Below are 16,052 nucleotides of genomic sequence, written 5' to 3' on the forward strand. Positions count from 1 at the left end.
TGCAACTCCTTCCGATAGTTCAAGGTTGCTATCAAATCCCCCTCATTTTTTTTGTCTGCAGACTGTATAAGCCCAGTTCCTTCAAATTCATAACTGGACACTATGACAAAAGCAAATTGGTGAGGACATTTGCACTATCATCATACAATTTAGTCAAGGTCACTCTGGATCCCATCCGTACCCTCCAGTGAACCAGTCTCTTATCCTCACCACCAGCATGGTATCCTCCACAAACTAGCTGAGGGTGCAAACCAACTTATCACTCAGATAATTGAATACAACCAGCCCCAGGACTGACCTCTGGGAATCTCTGCTTCATACTGGCTGCCAAATGTACATCAAACCGTTAATTACTACACGCTGAACCAGATGATCAAACCATCTGTTAGCAAACTTATAGTGCATTCATCAAGACATACTTTAACTTACCAGAAAGAATACCGTGGAAAACTTTATCAAAAGTTTTGCTAATACCAAGATATTCATCAAGGATCTTCCCTCTCCGAGGGTGAATAACTGTCTTCTGCCTACTTTTGTTTCTCTTACTGTGTCATTTGATTTAATGTAGTTTTAATTTGAGACACTGTTATGGCGTCTTTAAGAAGTTTCCATATAACTTTCAGGGATTTGATTTTGGTAGTATACCTTTAAATTTCTCTTTAAAAAACTTCCTCAGTTTAGTGTGCATCCCCAGTGTGAATTTAAATGCTCCCACGTTGTGATGCTGTAGTAGTTTTCCAATCACAGGGATGTTAACATTAATTATATTACAGTGGGAGAAGGCGTTCCAGGGCTCTGGTTACCAGCAATTGGAAAAGTGGCAACTGTCAGCATTAGTGAATGGCTGAAAGACCAATTTTTCAGTCTGTCACATTGACGCAGAACAGTGAGGTCAGGACAGGGTTCGAAGTCTTTGAGTGCCCAGCCAGTGAATCAGGGGGAAGTGCCCTGCACCATTTCACCAGACAGCTCTTCACTTATTTCAGTCTCAGAGCCAGAGTGACCCTGGAAGATGTTAGGTCCCTCTGTGTGCAAAGAGCTGGAGCAGCCCGGTCTGGATCTGTTTTGTCCTCACACCATAGATGATGGGGTTTAGGGTGGGGGACATTGAGAGGTACAGGTTGGAAATGAGGACAGAGAACTGCAAGGCTTCTCTCTGGCCAAATCGGTACGTGAGGGAGACAAAAAGACCAGGGATGTAGAAAGCTAAGATGACACACAGGTGGGATCCACAGGTCCCAAAGGTCCTGAGCCCAGCATCCTTTGTGGGGAGCCTGAAGATGGCCCTGAGTATCAGGGTATAGGAGAGGGCAATAAAAATCACATCCAGACCCATTATACAGAGTAGAACAAAGAGTCCGTAGTAACTACTGACACGAATGTCAGCACAGGCCAGGTTTACGACAGCTATGTGTGCGCAGTACGGCTCAGGGATGATGTTGGTTCTGCAATATGGCCACTGCCTTGCCAGGAAGGGGTAGGGCAGTGCAAGCACACCACCGCGCAGCACCACGGCCAGGCAGAGCTTGGCCACCAGAGAGTTTGTCAGGATGGTGGAATATCGTAGGGGATGGCAGATGGCCACATAGCGATCGAACGCCATGGCCACGAAGGTCCCAGACTCAATCACCACGAAGCACTGAATGAAGTACATCTGGGTGAGACAGTCACTGAAATTAATCTCTCTGCAGTTTATCCAGAAGATTGCCAACATTTTGGGCAGGATGGATGTGCACAGGACCACATCGGTGATGGACAGGATGCAGAGGAAATAGTACATGGGCTCATGCAAGTGTGGGTCCATCTTCACAATGAACAGGATGGTGAGGTTTCCCAAGAGGGCTATGATGTACATGGTGCAGAAGGGGATGGAGATCCAGACATGGGCCTCCTCGAGGCCAGGAATGCCCAGCAGGATGAAGGTGGAGGGGTTCGTGAAGTTATGTATTTTGATATCTGACATGGAACGAGAAGAAAATGTCCAGCTCTGAGGCAGAAGAATGTCACTGTATTTTCCCCTGACTGCTTGTATGTACCAAGGTTTTCAGGTTGTGGTCATGGTAGATATGCCTGGAGGGAGAGACAATGTTAATATGAGACATTACATGTGCTACTGGAGGCTGTTCTCATGGGTGAAGCAGAATGGTCATTCTTTAACCATTGAAAACCCTGGTTTTGACTATTGACTCTTAGCAACAAACATAATAAGAGGTCTAAAAACCATAACCCATGAGGGAAGATTGCAACAACTGGGATTGTTTGGTCTGGAAAAGAGAAAACTGAGAAGGGACTTAACAGGAGGTTTCAAGTACATACAAGGTCATTACAAGGGAGAGAGAGAAATATATCTTCTCCTTAACTTTTTCTGGCAGGACACTAAGCAATGGGCTTAAATTGTAGCAAGGAAAGTTCATGATGTACATTAGGGGAAATAAAAAGCCTTCCTAACTCTCAGGGTGATTAAACACTGGAATAAATTGCTCTGGGAGGTTACAGAATCTCCAACATTGGAGATATTTCAGACCAGGCTGGATAGGCTTCTGTCAGGGATGATCTAGATGGTGTTTAGTCCTACTCTGAGGACTGGACTTGATGATGTCTTGAAGTCCCTTCAAGGTCTAATATTCTATGTTCTATATTCTCTGATTCCTTAATGTCTTTAAAGTGCTACTTGACTGCTTTTTGTTTTGATAGTGTATAGACTAGCATGGCTTCCTCTCTTAAGATTAAAGAAGGAGCATTGTACAATATCAGCTGGGAATACATATAATGGACTGAAATCTGGTAAATAAAACATCACATCCAAGACAGCAGTTGCTGATGTCTAACTGTGGATGGGACTGTTTCTGTTGGAGTCCTATGATGATAAGTTTTGAGCCTAATGCTATTTGATAGTTTCTTTAATAATCAGGAAGTAAACAGAAAATTTTTGCAGATAAAATTTGTGTACGACTCAAAGACTGGCAGAAGGGTGATAATGAGTAAGCTAGGGCGGGGGTACCAGTTCATCTGGAGCATTTGCTGAGTTGGGCCCATACAAGCCAAGTCTCTTAATACAGTCAAAAGCAAAGTTATCATCTCAGAACAGGGAATTCAGGCCTAACCACGAGAATAGGGCACCATGTTAGGGAACCCAGGGACTCTTCTCTCATACAGCTTGGGTAGGTAGCAATTACTACATATTCATATCTCAGTTTGCTAGCCAGCACATTGCTGTAGCAGTGAGCTGGTGAACAAGCTTCCGACCTGTAGGAAAAGAAAGAAGGGAACATTCAGATATGATGTGCTTTATCCTTTGTGCTTGGTGACCACAGTCACATCCAGCTGTTTGTCTCATTTTCCATGAGATGTCCTGATGCCATTCAGTCTGCTCCAGTCCTTCCTTAACAACATCAACAATGACCTGTTGTTTGGAGTGGTCAAAGTACTCCAGTGGCTCTCCCCTGAGCCTCAGCATGAAGGCTGGGTGTGAAGATCTTGATAAGACTCCATAGAGAATGGCAGGATTTTAATCTTCTCCTTAGTGTAATCTGCAGGTCATGGTGCAATGGGATCCTCCTGTTTGCATTGACATGGTTATAAAAGTGTGATACTCTATGAGCTCTTCTGTTCTCTGTTTGGTGGCTGTGTGATAAGAGCAGAAGCCAGTTAGCTGTAATAGATTTAAGTGTCTCCAACACTATGTGAATATTATTGCTGAGTTGAGTAGCACTCCCTTCTCTTCCTCTGGACATATGATTCTATCATGAAAAATCCTACTTGACTCCTTATTTTAGTCAGACAGAAATCATGTGGCTAAATACAGGGACAACTGGGTGGAATAATGTAATTGTCTGTGTTACACAGAAATTCAGACTGCATAATCTACTCCTTCCTTCTGGCCTTAAACCCTAAGAATCTATCAATTAAAGAAGTAGAGCAGGCATTTATATTTACTGTGCCTCATAACAAACAGACAACGGAATATTAAATTATATTGCGTTTCTGAAAATAGAACATGGATAAAAGAAAATTGGTTACATAATTCCTATTTTAAATGTGGAACTTGTCACAGACATTGTTAGAGCAAAAAACTTACCTGAATGGGATTTACAAACATATAGGACATTGTTGACGATCTTGGTGGGATTATATTTAGCAAAAGCTATCTGACAACTTGAAGCAGGGAAAAAAAAACATTTTCAGTGTGTAAGTCTGCAGATCTTTAGGTGCTTGGACTGAAATTTCCCATTCTGGGTGACTGCCCTGGGCTGATAAGTGTTTTGAAAGTTTCAGACATCAGATTGAAGTTGACCAGGAAGCTCAGGGAGAAGCTGTCTTACCCATGTTCTAAAACTCTTAGAAGTGTCCAGATGGGAGTCCTAGCACCTCTTTGCCTCCCAGCACGTAAAAGTCAGGAAACCTCCTCCATTAACATCTAAATCCTTAAAATGCAAAAGGCAGCAAGGGAGTTTTACGTATTAACATACAACGGGCCAATGAGGTCATTTATCAGTTTTTACTTCAAGAAGAATTTTGCCTCAAACAGTTCTTGGTAAACTGTGGGCCATATCTAAAGAATATTGCATTAGACATTTATTGGCATCTTTCATGCTAAAGAAACCATTTTGCACCTGAAATACGACTGCCTTTGGTCTAGACACAATCAGCAAAAAGTGATATTTTGGAAAGTAATACTGAAATAAAACTCATCCCCCTGTGTCAAGGGCCCCAGACCATTTATCAGCTGTGCAGAGTAGACCACTGACTTACTCGCTATCCCATCATGCCCACATTCCACTGCATTTGCCAAGCAGGGAAGCTTCTCAAGAAGGGATGGGAACCTTTGAATACTGCTACAGAAGTGTCTTCTCTGGGAATCCATCACCATATCCAACACCTCTCTCACCCCAGCACTGCAGCAACATCCCACATGAAGCTGAGACAGGAGTTTATAGAAGAGACACTGCTGCTGACACTGTTTATAGCAGAGCTCCATGAAATCCCATTGAGGTTCACTCAACCACAAGGGGAGAAATGACATCTCAATGTAAGCAGTGTGAAGAACGGAGACTTTCTAGCTAATGACCCTCCGATGACTCTTCCCATGCCTGTGCTATTTATCCCGCTTTAGGAGTAAACAGTAATTAAGGGACATTCCCAAAGGGAGATGAGAAGTCCTTAGGACTGGGCTGAGTCAGGCAGGAATTGGCTGCACTCTGTATTTGTGTGTATTAAAAAATATTGTTGACTACTAAGAAAACTAGGGTAATACCTTGGTCTTCATAGTTCTTGTACCCCGGGAGTGCCCAGTCAGGACAGTTAGATAGTAACAGAGAGATCTGGAGACAGATGGTTGTGGGGAATCCAGGCCACTTTCTGTAGCACCCTGGGCTGTCTCTAGGGGATCAGAGATCAATGTTGTTCATCAGTAACAGACTGTGCAGCACCTTTCACTGGGGGACTTTCATAACACTTAGCAAAAGAAAGTCACTAGGAACATATCCCCCTATGCAGATTTGTAAACTGAGGCACAAATTTGGCCAGGTTCACACAGGTACTGAGTGTCAGGGTGACAGAGAGAAAAAGGAGTTGTGACTTCCCTGTGGTAACCACTGTCTCTCCATTATGCTAAGAAGGAAATGGATGACCACTCTGTCAGGGACTTTTTCTTGGGTGGGATATAGAGGAAAGGCTAGAAGAAGGAGACTGAGCCTTCACCTTTCTCTTCATTAAGGACACTTTTCATTAACATAACAGCAAGAATACAATGGGAAACCAGACCGAAAGCTCTGCTAAAGCTAAAGCATCCATCAAGGATCTTCCCTATCTCAGGAGGAAAACCTCTCTTCTTTCTTCTGCCCACTTGTCAGTTATTCTTCTCATTCATTTCTGTCCATCCTACCGATATCGACATTCTCCATTTGCCAGTTTATATTTGTTGTTCAGTTACAACAGCACTTTTTTGGTTTTCTTGCTATGTGAGTTACTGTAGGGGTACAGATTCAATTTAAGCTTGTGCTCTGGGCTACAGTTACGCTAGCGAGTTTTGCCAGTTTAAAAACCTCTAATGATGGAGAATCTACCACCTCTCATTCTAGTGTAGATGAAATTTCTGTTTTCAATGTTCCTGTGCTGTGATGCTGTGCTACTTTTCCCACCATAGGGACGTTTACATTAATTATATTGTAGTCACTATTACCAAATATGGTATCTATATTCCTCTCTTGAACCAAATCCTCTGATACAAATCGGATAAAATCAAGAATTGTTTCTTGTCTTCTAGTTTGCAGGACTAGCTGCTCCAAAAAGCTGTCATTTATGTAGTCAAGAAACTTTTCTTCTTCACCCTGTCCTGATTTGACATAGACCCAAGGAATATTTGAAATCCTCTGTTAAAAAGAATGTAGACTCTTTAATCTCCCCAACATTCCAGACTTGTTCTTATTAAATGAGATTCAATCAGAGATAATAACACCAGGGTACAATATCTCTTGGTGTTGGTGGAGGAGTGGGACTAGAATTGAAAAAGATCATTGAATTAAATGATCTAAAAATCTGAAATTAAAAAAAAACACTCTCGTTCACCTGTCTCGTTATTTAAACTTCTAGTATTTTCTACATAATTTAGAGAGTTTTCTTTTTTTTCTCATCTGTTTATGTATTTGTTCAAGCACTCCATTGCATTTTTTGAGTCCTCTGTACCTATAAATGTCAGTCTGTATTGGAAATTAAATTGATCTGAATAAATCATGTTATTATTTAAAGTGCTACATTTCTGCTGCTTTGTTTTATCCTCCTAAACAGTATGAGCTCAGACCATCAAATTCAGATTAATTTGGTAATAGTGTCTATAATATAATTAATATGAACATCCAGTGTTTTAGTAAAAGGGCTACACTAAATTTGGTTTCCATAAACATGTTCTAGATTTCAAACCTTAAGCATGTATTGAACCGCCGCAAAACATTGAACTCTCAGAATGTCTCTGTTAAAGCTCTTTTCTGTGAGGGTTGCTGAGAACCAACCCTATTCCAGATTCATCCTATCCTCTGGCTCATCTTCGTTCAGGCTCTTTCAAGATTTGCTGAGTTGTGTCACTCTTGAGGCCTGTACTTGTTTGGTGGTTCTCCCTTTTTCCTGTCTGATTTTATGCATTATTCCAAAGTCTGTTAAACTGGGATCCATTAAATCAAGAGTTCACTCTACAGTGTCCTTTTATTAAAAAATCAACAACCCTTCATTGAGTTATGGACCCAAGCAATGCCGGGTAAATCAGCTAATCTGCATATAAGCACTTTGATAAAGTAATATCTCTCATTAACGGTCTGCAATTAAGTGATGTTATTGAATGGGGCTCTTTTACTCTTTCTCTTGAGATCAGCATCCAGCCTCTCTTCTTTACTGAAGCAGAGAATCTTCATTAATTAACTCTTTTAGCTTTCTCTCAGGCCTTATGTAATCAGCTGCTCTGTGGTCTTGTTAATTCTACGTGCCAGAATTCTGGTTCCATTGAATTTTAGGTGGAGCCCATCCTTCCTGAATATGTTTCTCTTTTCCCAAATGGTTCTCCAGTTCCTAATAAATATAAACACTTCCTCCCTATATCTTAGTTCCATCCATGCATTCAGACCTTGCTGTTCTGCTTATCTAAATAGCCCTGCCCGTGGGAGTGACCACCAGCTGTTTCCTTATACTACAAATAAGTCTACTGAGAGCTCTCAAGAGATCTGGTGTGGGGATAGCTCAGTGGTTAGAGCATTGGGCTTGTAAATTCAAGTTTTGAGATCTTTCCTTGAGGATGCCTTACAAGGGCTTGAAGGAGGGACAGATAGCTTGGTGGTTTGAGCATTGGCCTGCTAAACCCAGAGTTGTAAGCTCAATCTTTGATGAGGCCATTTAGGGATTGGGGCAAATAGATTTCAAGGATGGTGCTTGGCCCTTCCAGGAGGGCAAGGGACTGGACTAGATGACCTATTGAGGTCCGTTCCTTCCCTTCCAGGGTGGGCAACATGTGGTAACCTTGTCTTTTAGTATACCCTGTTTGGCATATTCTTCTCAGTTGTACTAAATGGGGCATTTCAAAACTCCTCTTCACAGATGCAGCTGTCATCGCTCATAATGAAGACGTGCTACAGTCACTAATGGATTCTTTGTCCAGAGGCTGAAAGTTGCTTTCCCTTGGCATATGTATGAAGAAAATTGTTGTATTCAGTCAAGGTATACCTCAGCAGTCCAATGTCATTCTGGATAAAAGCCCATTAGATGTGGTTCAACAATTCTGTTACCTTGGATATGGTATCACCACAAACCTACCCATGGACGAAGAACTGAACATTAGAATCAGGAAGGCTGCTACTATTTTTAGCAGACTTATCAAACGAGGATGGAACAATCCTAAACTGACAGTGAAAACAAAGTAACTAACACCTGGCATGTGTATTGAGTATCCTGCTGTGTGGTTCTGAAAGATGATCCATCTAGGAAAAACTGAGTGGCTCTATCTTTGCTGCCTACACAGAATTATGAATATCAGTTCGCAAAATAGAGTTTCATATGCAGATGTCTTGTCAAGATATGGCATACCTAGCCTCGTAGCGATCCTCAACAGCAGAAGACTACATTGGCTTGGTCATGTGAGAAGAATGGGTGATGAATGTCTTCCCAAAAAAATCCATTTCAGGGAACTATCATGTGGATTGAGAACAAGAGGAAGACCAAAGCTAAGGTGCAACGATATATGCAAAAACTCCATGAAAAAATTCAACATTGATCTAAAATCCTGGGAATCTACATCATCAGATCAAAATACCTGGCAACAATTGCTACAACAGGGCGCTTAGTCCTTTGGCAGTATATATGCAAACCACACAAAATAAAATTGTTTTAGAAGGAAAAGCTCTCAGACTCCAGAATTTGGGAATAGACTGGCATGCCATTATTGCAATTGATCATGCAAATCCAATATTGGACAGATAAACCATGAGAGAAACTGCAGATTCAAACACTGCCCATAGATCCACACTGCCGCATCTAGTCACCACCTCTCAAGACGAAAACGGACCATAATATACTATGTTATACCATCATGGAGTCAGTTCAATGTCTGCTGATGGTGGGGGGAGAGTGGGGGTGCGGTGCCCAGAGCTGAGAGGCCCAAAGCCACACGATTCTGGCTAGTACTTTACCAGTGTGGTAAGACAAAATAATATGTTTCTTACTGACTTGGTACAGTCTAAAAATAGAATAACCAGATTAGGGATGACCTTGCCTGTTCCTCAACAGGTTTGTTCTTAATTTGGCATCTTGAGCTGTGACCCAGTGAGTCAGAATGACACCCAGACACCACTGATGGGTACTTTACAGACCAGTGCTTACTACTCCCTGCTGGGATCCCCCATTTAAAGATAGGAAGACTGAGGCAACAGAAAGGGAAGTGTCCTGAGCCAGAAACATTGCCCATGAATCCCTAGCTGCCAATCCATGGCTTAGTTTTTGTCAAATCTAGCTTCAGCCCAGCAGTGTGATGTGTTCAAGTGCATTAGTTTGTTCAGTTCAGGGGATCTGCTCCAATTTTAGGGGGCTGCAGCCTCTTACACCACTTAAGAATGTGGAACAAGTTCTGTAATTAGAGATCAAATGTCAGCAGAGAGCAGTGAATGGAGAGGGAAGAATGCCAGCTCTGCCACACATTCGCTGTGTGACTTTGGGCACTTCCTCACTCTGGGCCACAGCCCCATCTGTGTATGAAATGGAGATGGTTATTTATTATTTCTAGTGTGAAGGTCCAGAGGTCTGAAAGGTCCTAATCAGCAGTTTTGAGTCAAACAGTCCCCTGATTTGGTTCTTTGCCACACGATTGGGCTCTGCGTGCTGTGCTGAGTTCCACACAGAACGTGGTCCCTGGTAAACCACTAGGTCAAGGCCAAAGATAGAGCTGTGTGGAAACCTGTTTTTGTGGCTGTAGTTTCCAGCTTTTTTTAAATAAATTCATCCCGTTTTATTGCTTTGATCACAACACACCCACAGCCTCACTGTATCTAGTAGACCCCAGAGGAGCAGTGCCAAAGCATGGCCAGACCAATGGTGCTGAGGGACTTGGAGTCCCAGTTCCTATCCTCAATTCCACCACAAGCTTTGTGTGTGCTCTAGATGAGGGCTTAACACCACCAGCTCTGTGTGTGCCCAGTCAAGGGCGTAACACTGCCTCAGAGTCTGGTGAAACAGCTGCTCAATGTGGTGGACAAAAGGGCCATGCAAAGCATGTGTTAGATGCAGCTTCCCTGTTCAACATCAGCCCCTGGGCTATGGGTGCCCAGTAGCTCCACAGAAGCTGCCACGTACATGTGTAAATAGCTGGCTTATCAAAGACATACCATTTATCTCTCTCCCTGTCAGCTGCCACACACACCCCAGTCTCTGCCCAACATTATGTCTTCCCAGTGAATTCAAGTATCAGAGGGGTAGCTGTATACACAAAAACAACAAGAAGTCCTGTGGCACCTTATAGACTAACATATTTTTTGGAGCATAAGCTTTCAAGAGCAAAGATCTACTTTTGCCCATGAAACCTTATGCTCCAATAAATCTTAGTCAATAAGGTGCCATAGGACTTCTTGTTTTTCCAGCTAATGAAGGGGTTTTTTCTTCTGTCTTTCTCAAGTGTTGGCCTCCTGGCTTCAAAGCTAACGCCCTGTACTGTCCCAGAGACCCAACTCAGGGCAAAGGGCTCCTGGCCCAAATCCATTGCAGGGACCCTGCCTGCTACAGGCTCCAGATGGGAGGTACTGAAAGAGAAGAAAGAAAATCATACAATGGTCTTGTCTTTCAAGGCTTTGCCGCTGAGCTTTAGGGCCCACAAACTGTATGATGTCTTGCCTTTCTGCAACACAAACCTGCTTCCAACCTTCAGCTGCTTCTGTAAAGCTTACTGGGTTCTCACTCTGCTACTGACTGGCCAGTCAGCACCAGGGCTGTTTTCATCCCGCCCTCACTGCAGGCGCCTTCTGATCCTGATTTGGTTCCTGTCGTAGCTAATTCAGGCCACTTGACAGGGGAGGGAGGTCAAGAGGGTTCAGGCAATGAGTGTGGCCAGGAAAGAGAGGAGGGCACTAGAGGGCTGGGCAGAAATTTTGACGGATGAGGTAATGAAGAGTCTAGGTCCTAGGCAAAATACATGGGGCAGGGGAAGACCTCTAAGGGGGTCCCATAATCAGCAGTTACACATGTGGAATCCCTATGAGCCCATGCATTATACAGACATGGATTCCTCAGTTTGTCATGCAGATACAGCACAGCGAGGGCAGGACAGAGTTTGATATGCAGAAGCACATATCTATTTTAATAGATGTATACATACCTCGCAGAACTGAAAGGGACCTCGAGTGGGCACTGAGTCCAGTCCCCTGCCCTCTAAGGTGGACCAAGAACATAAGAACATAAGAACATAAGAACATAAGAATGGCCATACTGGGTCAGACCAAAGGTCCATCAAGCCCAGCATCCCATCTGCCGACGGTGGCCAATGCCAGGTGCCCCAGAGAAGGAGAACAGAAGACAAGTGATTTATCTCCTGCCATCCATCTCCTGCCCTTGTTATGAAGGCTAGGGCACCATACTTTATCCCTGGCTAATAGCCATTCATGGACCTGACCTGCAAAAATTTATCAAGCTCTTTTTTAAACCCTAATAGAGTCCTGGCCTTCACAGCCTCCTCGGGCAAGGAGTTCCACAGGTTGACTGTGCGCTGTGTGAAGAAAAATTTCCTTTTATTAGTTTTGAACCTACTACCCATCAATTTCATTTGGTGTCCCCTAGTTCTTGTATTATGGGAAAAGGTAAATAATTTTTCTATATTCACTTTCTCCACACCATTCATGATTTTATATACCTCTATCATATCGCCCCTCAATCGCCTCTTTTCCAAACTGAAAAGTCCCAGTCTCTCTAGCCTCTCCCCATATGGGACCCTTTCCAAGCCCCTAATCATCTTAGTCGCCCTTTTCTGAACCTTTTCTAATGCCAATATATCTTTTTTGAGGTGAGGAGACCACATCTGCACGCAGTACTCGAGATGTGGGCGTACCATAGTTTTATATAGGGGAAGTATGATATCTTTTGTCTTATTATCGATCCCTTTTTTAATAATTCCTAACATCCTATTTGCCTTACTAACTGCCGCTGCACACTGCGTGGATGTCTTCAGAGAACTATCCACTATAACTCCAAGATCCCTTTCCTGATCTGTCGTAGCTAAATTTGACCCCATCATGTAGTACGTGTAATTTGGGTTATTTTTTCCAACATGCATTACCTTACACTTACCCACATTAAATTTCATTTGCCATTTTGCTGCCCAATCACTCAGTTTGCTGAGATCTCCTTGTAGTTCTTCACAATCCCTTTTGCTTTTGACTGTCCTGAACAACTTGGTGTCATCTGCAAACTTTGCCACCTCACTGCTTACCTCATTTTCTAGATCATTGATGAACAAGTTGAACAGGATCGGTCCCAGGACTGAGCCCTGGGGAACACCACTAGTTACCCCCCTCCATTGTGAAAATTTACCATTTATTCCAACCCTTTGTTTTCTGTCTTTTAACCAATTTCCGATCCATGAAAGGACCTTTCCTCCTATCCCATGACCACCTAATTTACATAAAAGCCTTTGGTGTGGGACCGTGTCAAAGGCTTTCTGGAAATCTAGGTATATTATGTCCACTGGGTGCCCCTTGTCCGCATGTTTATTAACCCCTTCAAAGAATTCTAATAGATTAGACAGACACGACTTCCCTCTGCAGAAACCATGCTGACTTTTGCCCAACAATTCGTGCTCTTCTATGTGCCTTGCAATTTTACTCTTTACTAGTGTTTCTACTAATTTACCTGGTACTGATGTTAAACTTATCGGTCTATAATTGCCAGGATCTCCTCTAGAGCCTTTTTTAAATATTGGTGTTATATTGGCCGTCTTCCAGTCATTTGGTACCAAAGTGGATTTAAAGGATAGGTTACAAACCACTGTTAATAACTCCGCAATTTCACATTTGAGTTCTTTCAGAACCCTTGGGTGAATGCCATCTGGTCCTGGAGACTTGTTACTATTCAGCTTATCAATTAATTCCAAAACCTCCTCTAATGTCACTTCAATCTGAGTGAGTTCCTCAGATTTGTCGCCTAAAAAGGCTGGCTCAGATTTAGGAACCTCTGTAACATCTTCAGCCGTGAAGACTGAAGCAAAGAAATCATTTAATCGCTCCGCAATGGCACTGTCTTCCTTGATCGCTCCTTTTATATCTTTATCATCCAAGGGCCCCACTGCTTTTTTAGCAGGCTTCCTGCTTCTAATGTATTTAAAAAACATTTTACTATTGTTTTTTGAATTTTTGGCTAGCTGTTCCTCAAACTCTTTTTTGGCTTTTCTTACTACATTATGACAGTTAATTTGGGAGTGTTTATGTTCCTTTCTATTTTCCTCACTAGGATTTGACTTCCACTTTTTAAAAGCTGCCCTTTTCTCTCTCACTGCCTTTTTAACATGGCTGTTTAGCCATGGTGGTTCTTTGTTAGGTCTCTTACTGTGTTTTTTTATTTGGGGTATACATTTAAGTTGGGCCTCTAGTATGGTGTCTTTAAACAGTTTCCATGCAGCTTCCAGGGATTTTAGTTTAATTACTCTACCTTTTAGTTTCTGTTTAACTAGCTTCCTCATTTTAGTGTAATTCCCCTTTTTGAAATTAAATGCCAGAGTGTTTGACCGCTGCGGTGTTCTTCCCAACACAGGAATATTAAAAGTTATTATATTGTGGTCACTATTTCCAAGCGGTCCAGTAACAGTTACCTCTTGGACCAGATCCTGCGTTCCAGTTAAGACTAGATCGAGAACCGACTCTCCCCTTGTGGGTTCCTGTACTAGCTGCTCCAAGAAGCAGTCATTTAAGGCATCAAGAAATTTAATCTCTGAATCCCGTCCTGAGGTGACATGCACCCAATCAATATGGGGATAATTGAAATCTCCTATTATTACTGTGTTTTTTATTTTGATAGCCTCTCTAATCTCCCTTAACATTTCAGCATCACTATCACTGTCCTGGTTAGGTGGTCGGTAATATATTCCTAATGCCATATTCATATTAGAGAAATGAATTGTTATCCATAATGATTCTATGGAACATTTTGATTCCTTTAGGATTTTTACTTCATTTGATTCTATATTATCCTTCACATATAGTACCACTCCGCCACCCGCACGACCTGTTCTGTCTTTCCGATATAATTTATATCCCGGTATGATAGTGTCCCACTGATTGTCCTCATTCCACCATGTTTCTGAGATGCCTATTATGTCAACTTCCTCCTTTGATATGAGGTACTCCAGTTCACCCATCTTATTAGACAGACTCCTAGCATTAGTGTAAAAGCATGTTAGAAAACTACCACTATTTATATGTCCGCCTTTCACAGACACGGTGGATTTTTTTATGCATGATTGTTTTACATCTGATCTTGCCCATATATTATTTCCCACGTTCCCTATCTGACTAACTTCTAGGGAATCCCTGTCTATGGAGCCTCGTGTAAGAGAAGTCTCCGTCCGATCCAGGTGCTCCCCCGCACCAATCGGCTTTCCCCCACCTCTTAGTTTAAAAACTGCTCTATGTCCTTTTTAATGTTTAATGCCAGCAGTCTGGATCCACCTTGATTTAGGTGGAGCCCATCCTTCCTGTATAGGCTCCCCCTACCCCAAAAGTGTCCCCAGTTCCTAATAAATCTAAACCCCTCTTCCCTACACCATCGTCTCATCCACGCATTGAGACTCTGAAGTTCTGCCTGTCTATCTGGCCCTGCGCGTGGAACTGGAAGCATTTCAGAGAATGCCACCAAAGATGTTCTGGATTTCAGTCTCTTTCCTAGTAACCTAAATTTGGCCTCCAGAACATCTCTTCTACCCTTCCCTATGTCATTGGTACCAACATGTACCACGACGACCGGCTCCTCCCCAGCACTGCCCATAAGTCTGTCTAGATGCCTCGAGAGATCCGCAACCTTCGCACCAGGCAGGCAAGTCACCATACGGTTCTCCCGGTCATCACAAACCCAACTATCTATATTTCTAATGATCGAATCCCCCACTACTAAAACCTGCTTCTTCCTAACAGCTGGCGCTCCCTCCCCCGGAGAAGTATCCTCGGCACGAGAGGATACAACATCACCCTCTGGAAGGAGGGTCCCAACTACGGGATGGTTTCCCTCTGCTCCCCTTGACTGCTCTCCTTCCCTGAGCCTTTCATCCTCCGTAACAGCCTCAGGACTGTCAGATTGGAGGTGGGACAGCCCTACTATGTCCCGGAAAGTCTCATCCACAAACACCTCTGCCTTCCTTAGCTCCTCCAGTTCAGCCACCCTGGCCTCCAAAGCACGCACTCGGTCTCTGAGGGCCAGGAGCTCCTTGCATCGAGCGCACACATACGCCACCCGCCCACAGGGTAGGTAGTCATACATACTGCACTCGACACAATAAACAGGATAGCCCCCACTCTGCTGCTGGGCTTCTGCCTCCATTTCCTACTCTAGTTATATATGAGGGTTAATTAAATGTTTCAGATAGAGGTTGTTATAAAGGATTTAGTTTAAGGGCAACAGAAGTCACTGGCTCCCTCCAAGCTCCCCCTCTCAACTCCCCTCTCCAAACTCCCTCCTGTTAGCACGCACCCTGTTTGCCAGCACCCGGTCGCAAAGCTCCCTGGTCGCTTACTAGCAGGGTTTAAGTGCTCGGCCTCCCTGATAGCTCCTCCCTCTGCCTACAGCTCAGCCAATCAGCACACGGTGTTTCAATTCAAACCTAATCAGCTTCCAACTGCCTGCCTGCCTGCCTGAGCACACGGCCTTTCAAACAAACAAACACACACACTCAGCTCAGCACTCCAAACAAACAAACTCCAAACTCCAAACAAACACACAAGCCCAAAACCTCCAAATATAAGCAGCCACTTACCCCAAGGTGCTTTAGTTTGCTCCTTCCTTCTCCTCCTCCAGGAGAGCCTCTCCAAACTCCCTCCTGTTAGCACACACCC

At 43.3% G+C, this 16,052-nt stretch overlaps 1 protein-coding gene across 1 annotated transcript; it reads right to left on the minus strand.

Annotated features, from left to right (window-relative positions):
- Window positions 1-1,015: 1,015 nt before the first annotated feature.
- Window positions 1,016-1,963, minus strand: LOC142007408 (olfactory receptor 52E4-like). The gene has a single exon (XM_074984041.1). It carries the CDS (start codon window positions 1,961-1,963, stop codon window positions 1,016-1,018), a length of 948 nt encoding a protein of 315 aa, XP_074840142.1.
- Between the last annotated feature and the right edge of the window lie 14,089 nt (window positions 1,964-16,052).

This window comes from Carettochelys insculpta, chromosome 1, assembly GCF_033958435.1.
Source record: "Carettochelys insculpta isolate YL-2023 chromosome 1, ASM3395843v1, whole genome shotgun sequence".
In the NCBI taxonomy this organism is placed as follows: Eukaryota; Metazoa; Chordata; order Testudines; family Carettochelyidae; genus Carettochelys; species Carettochelys insculpta.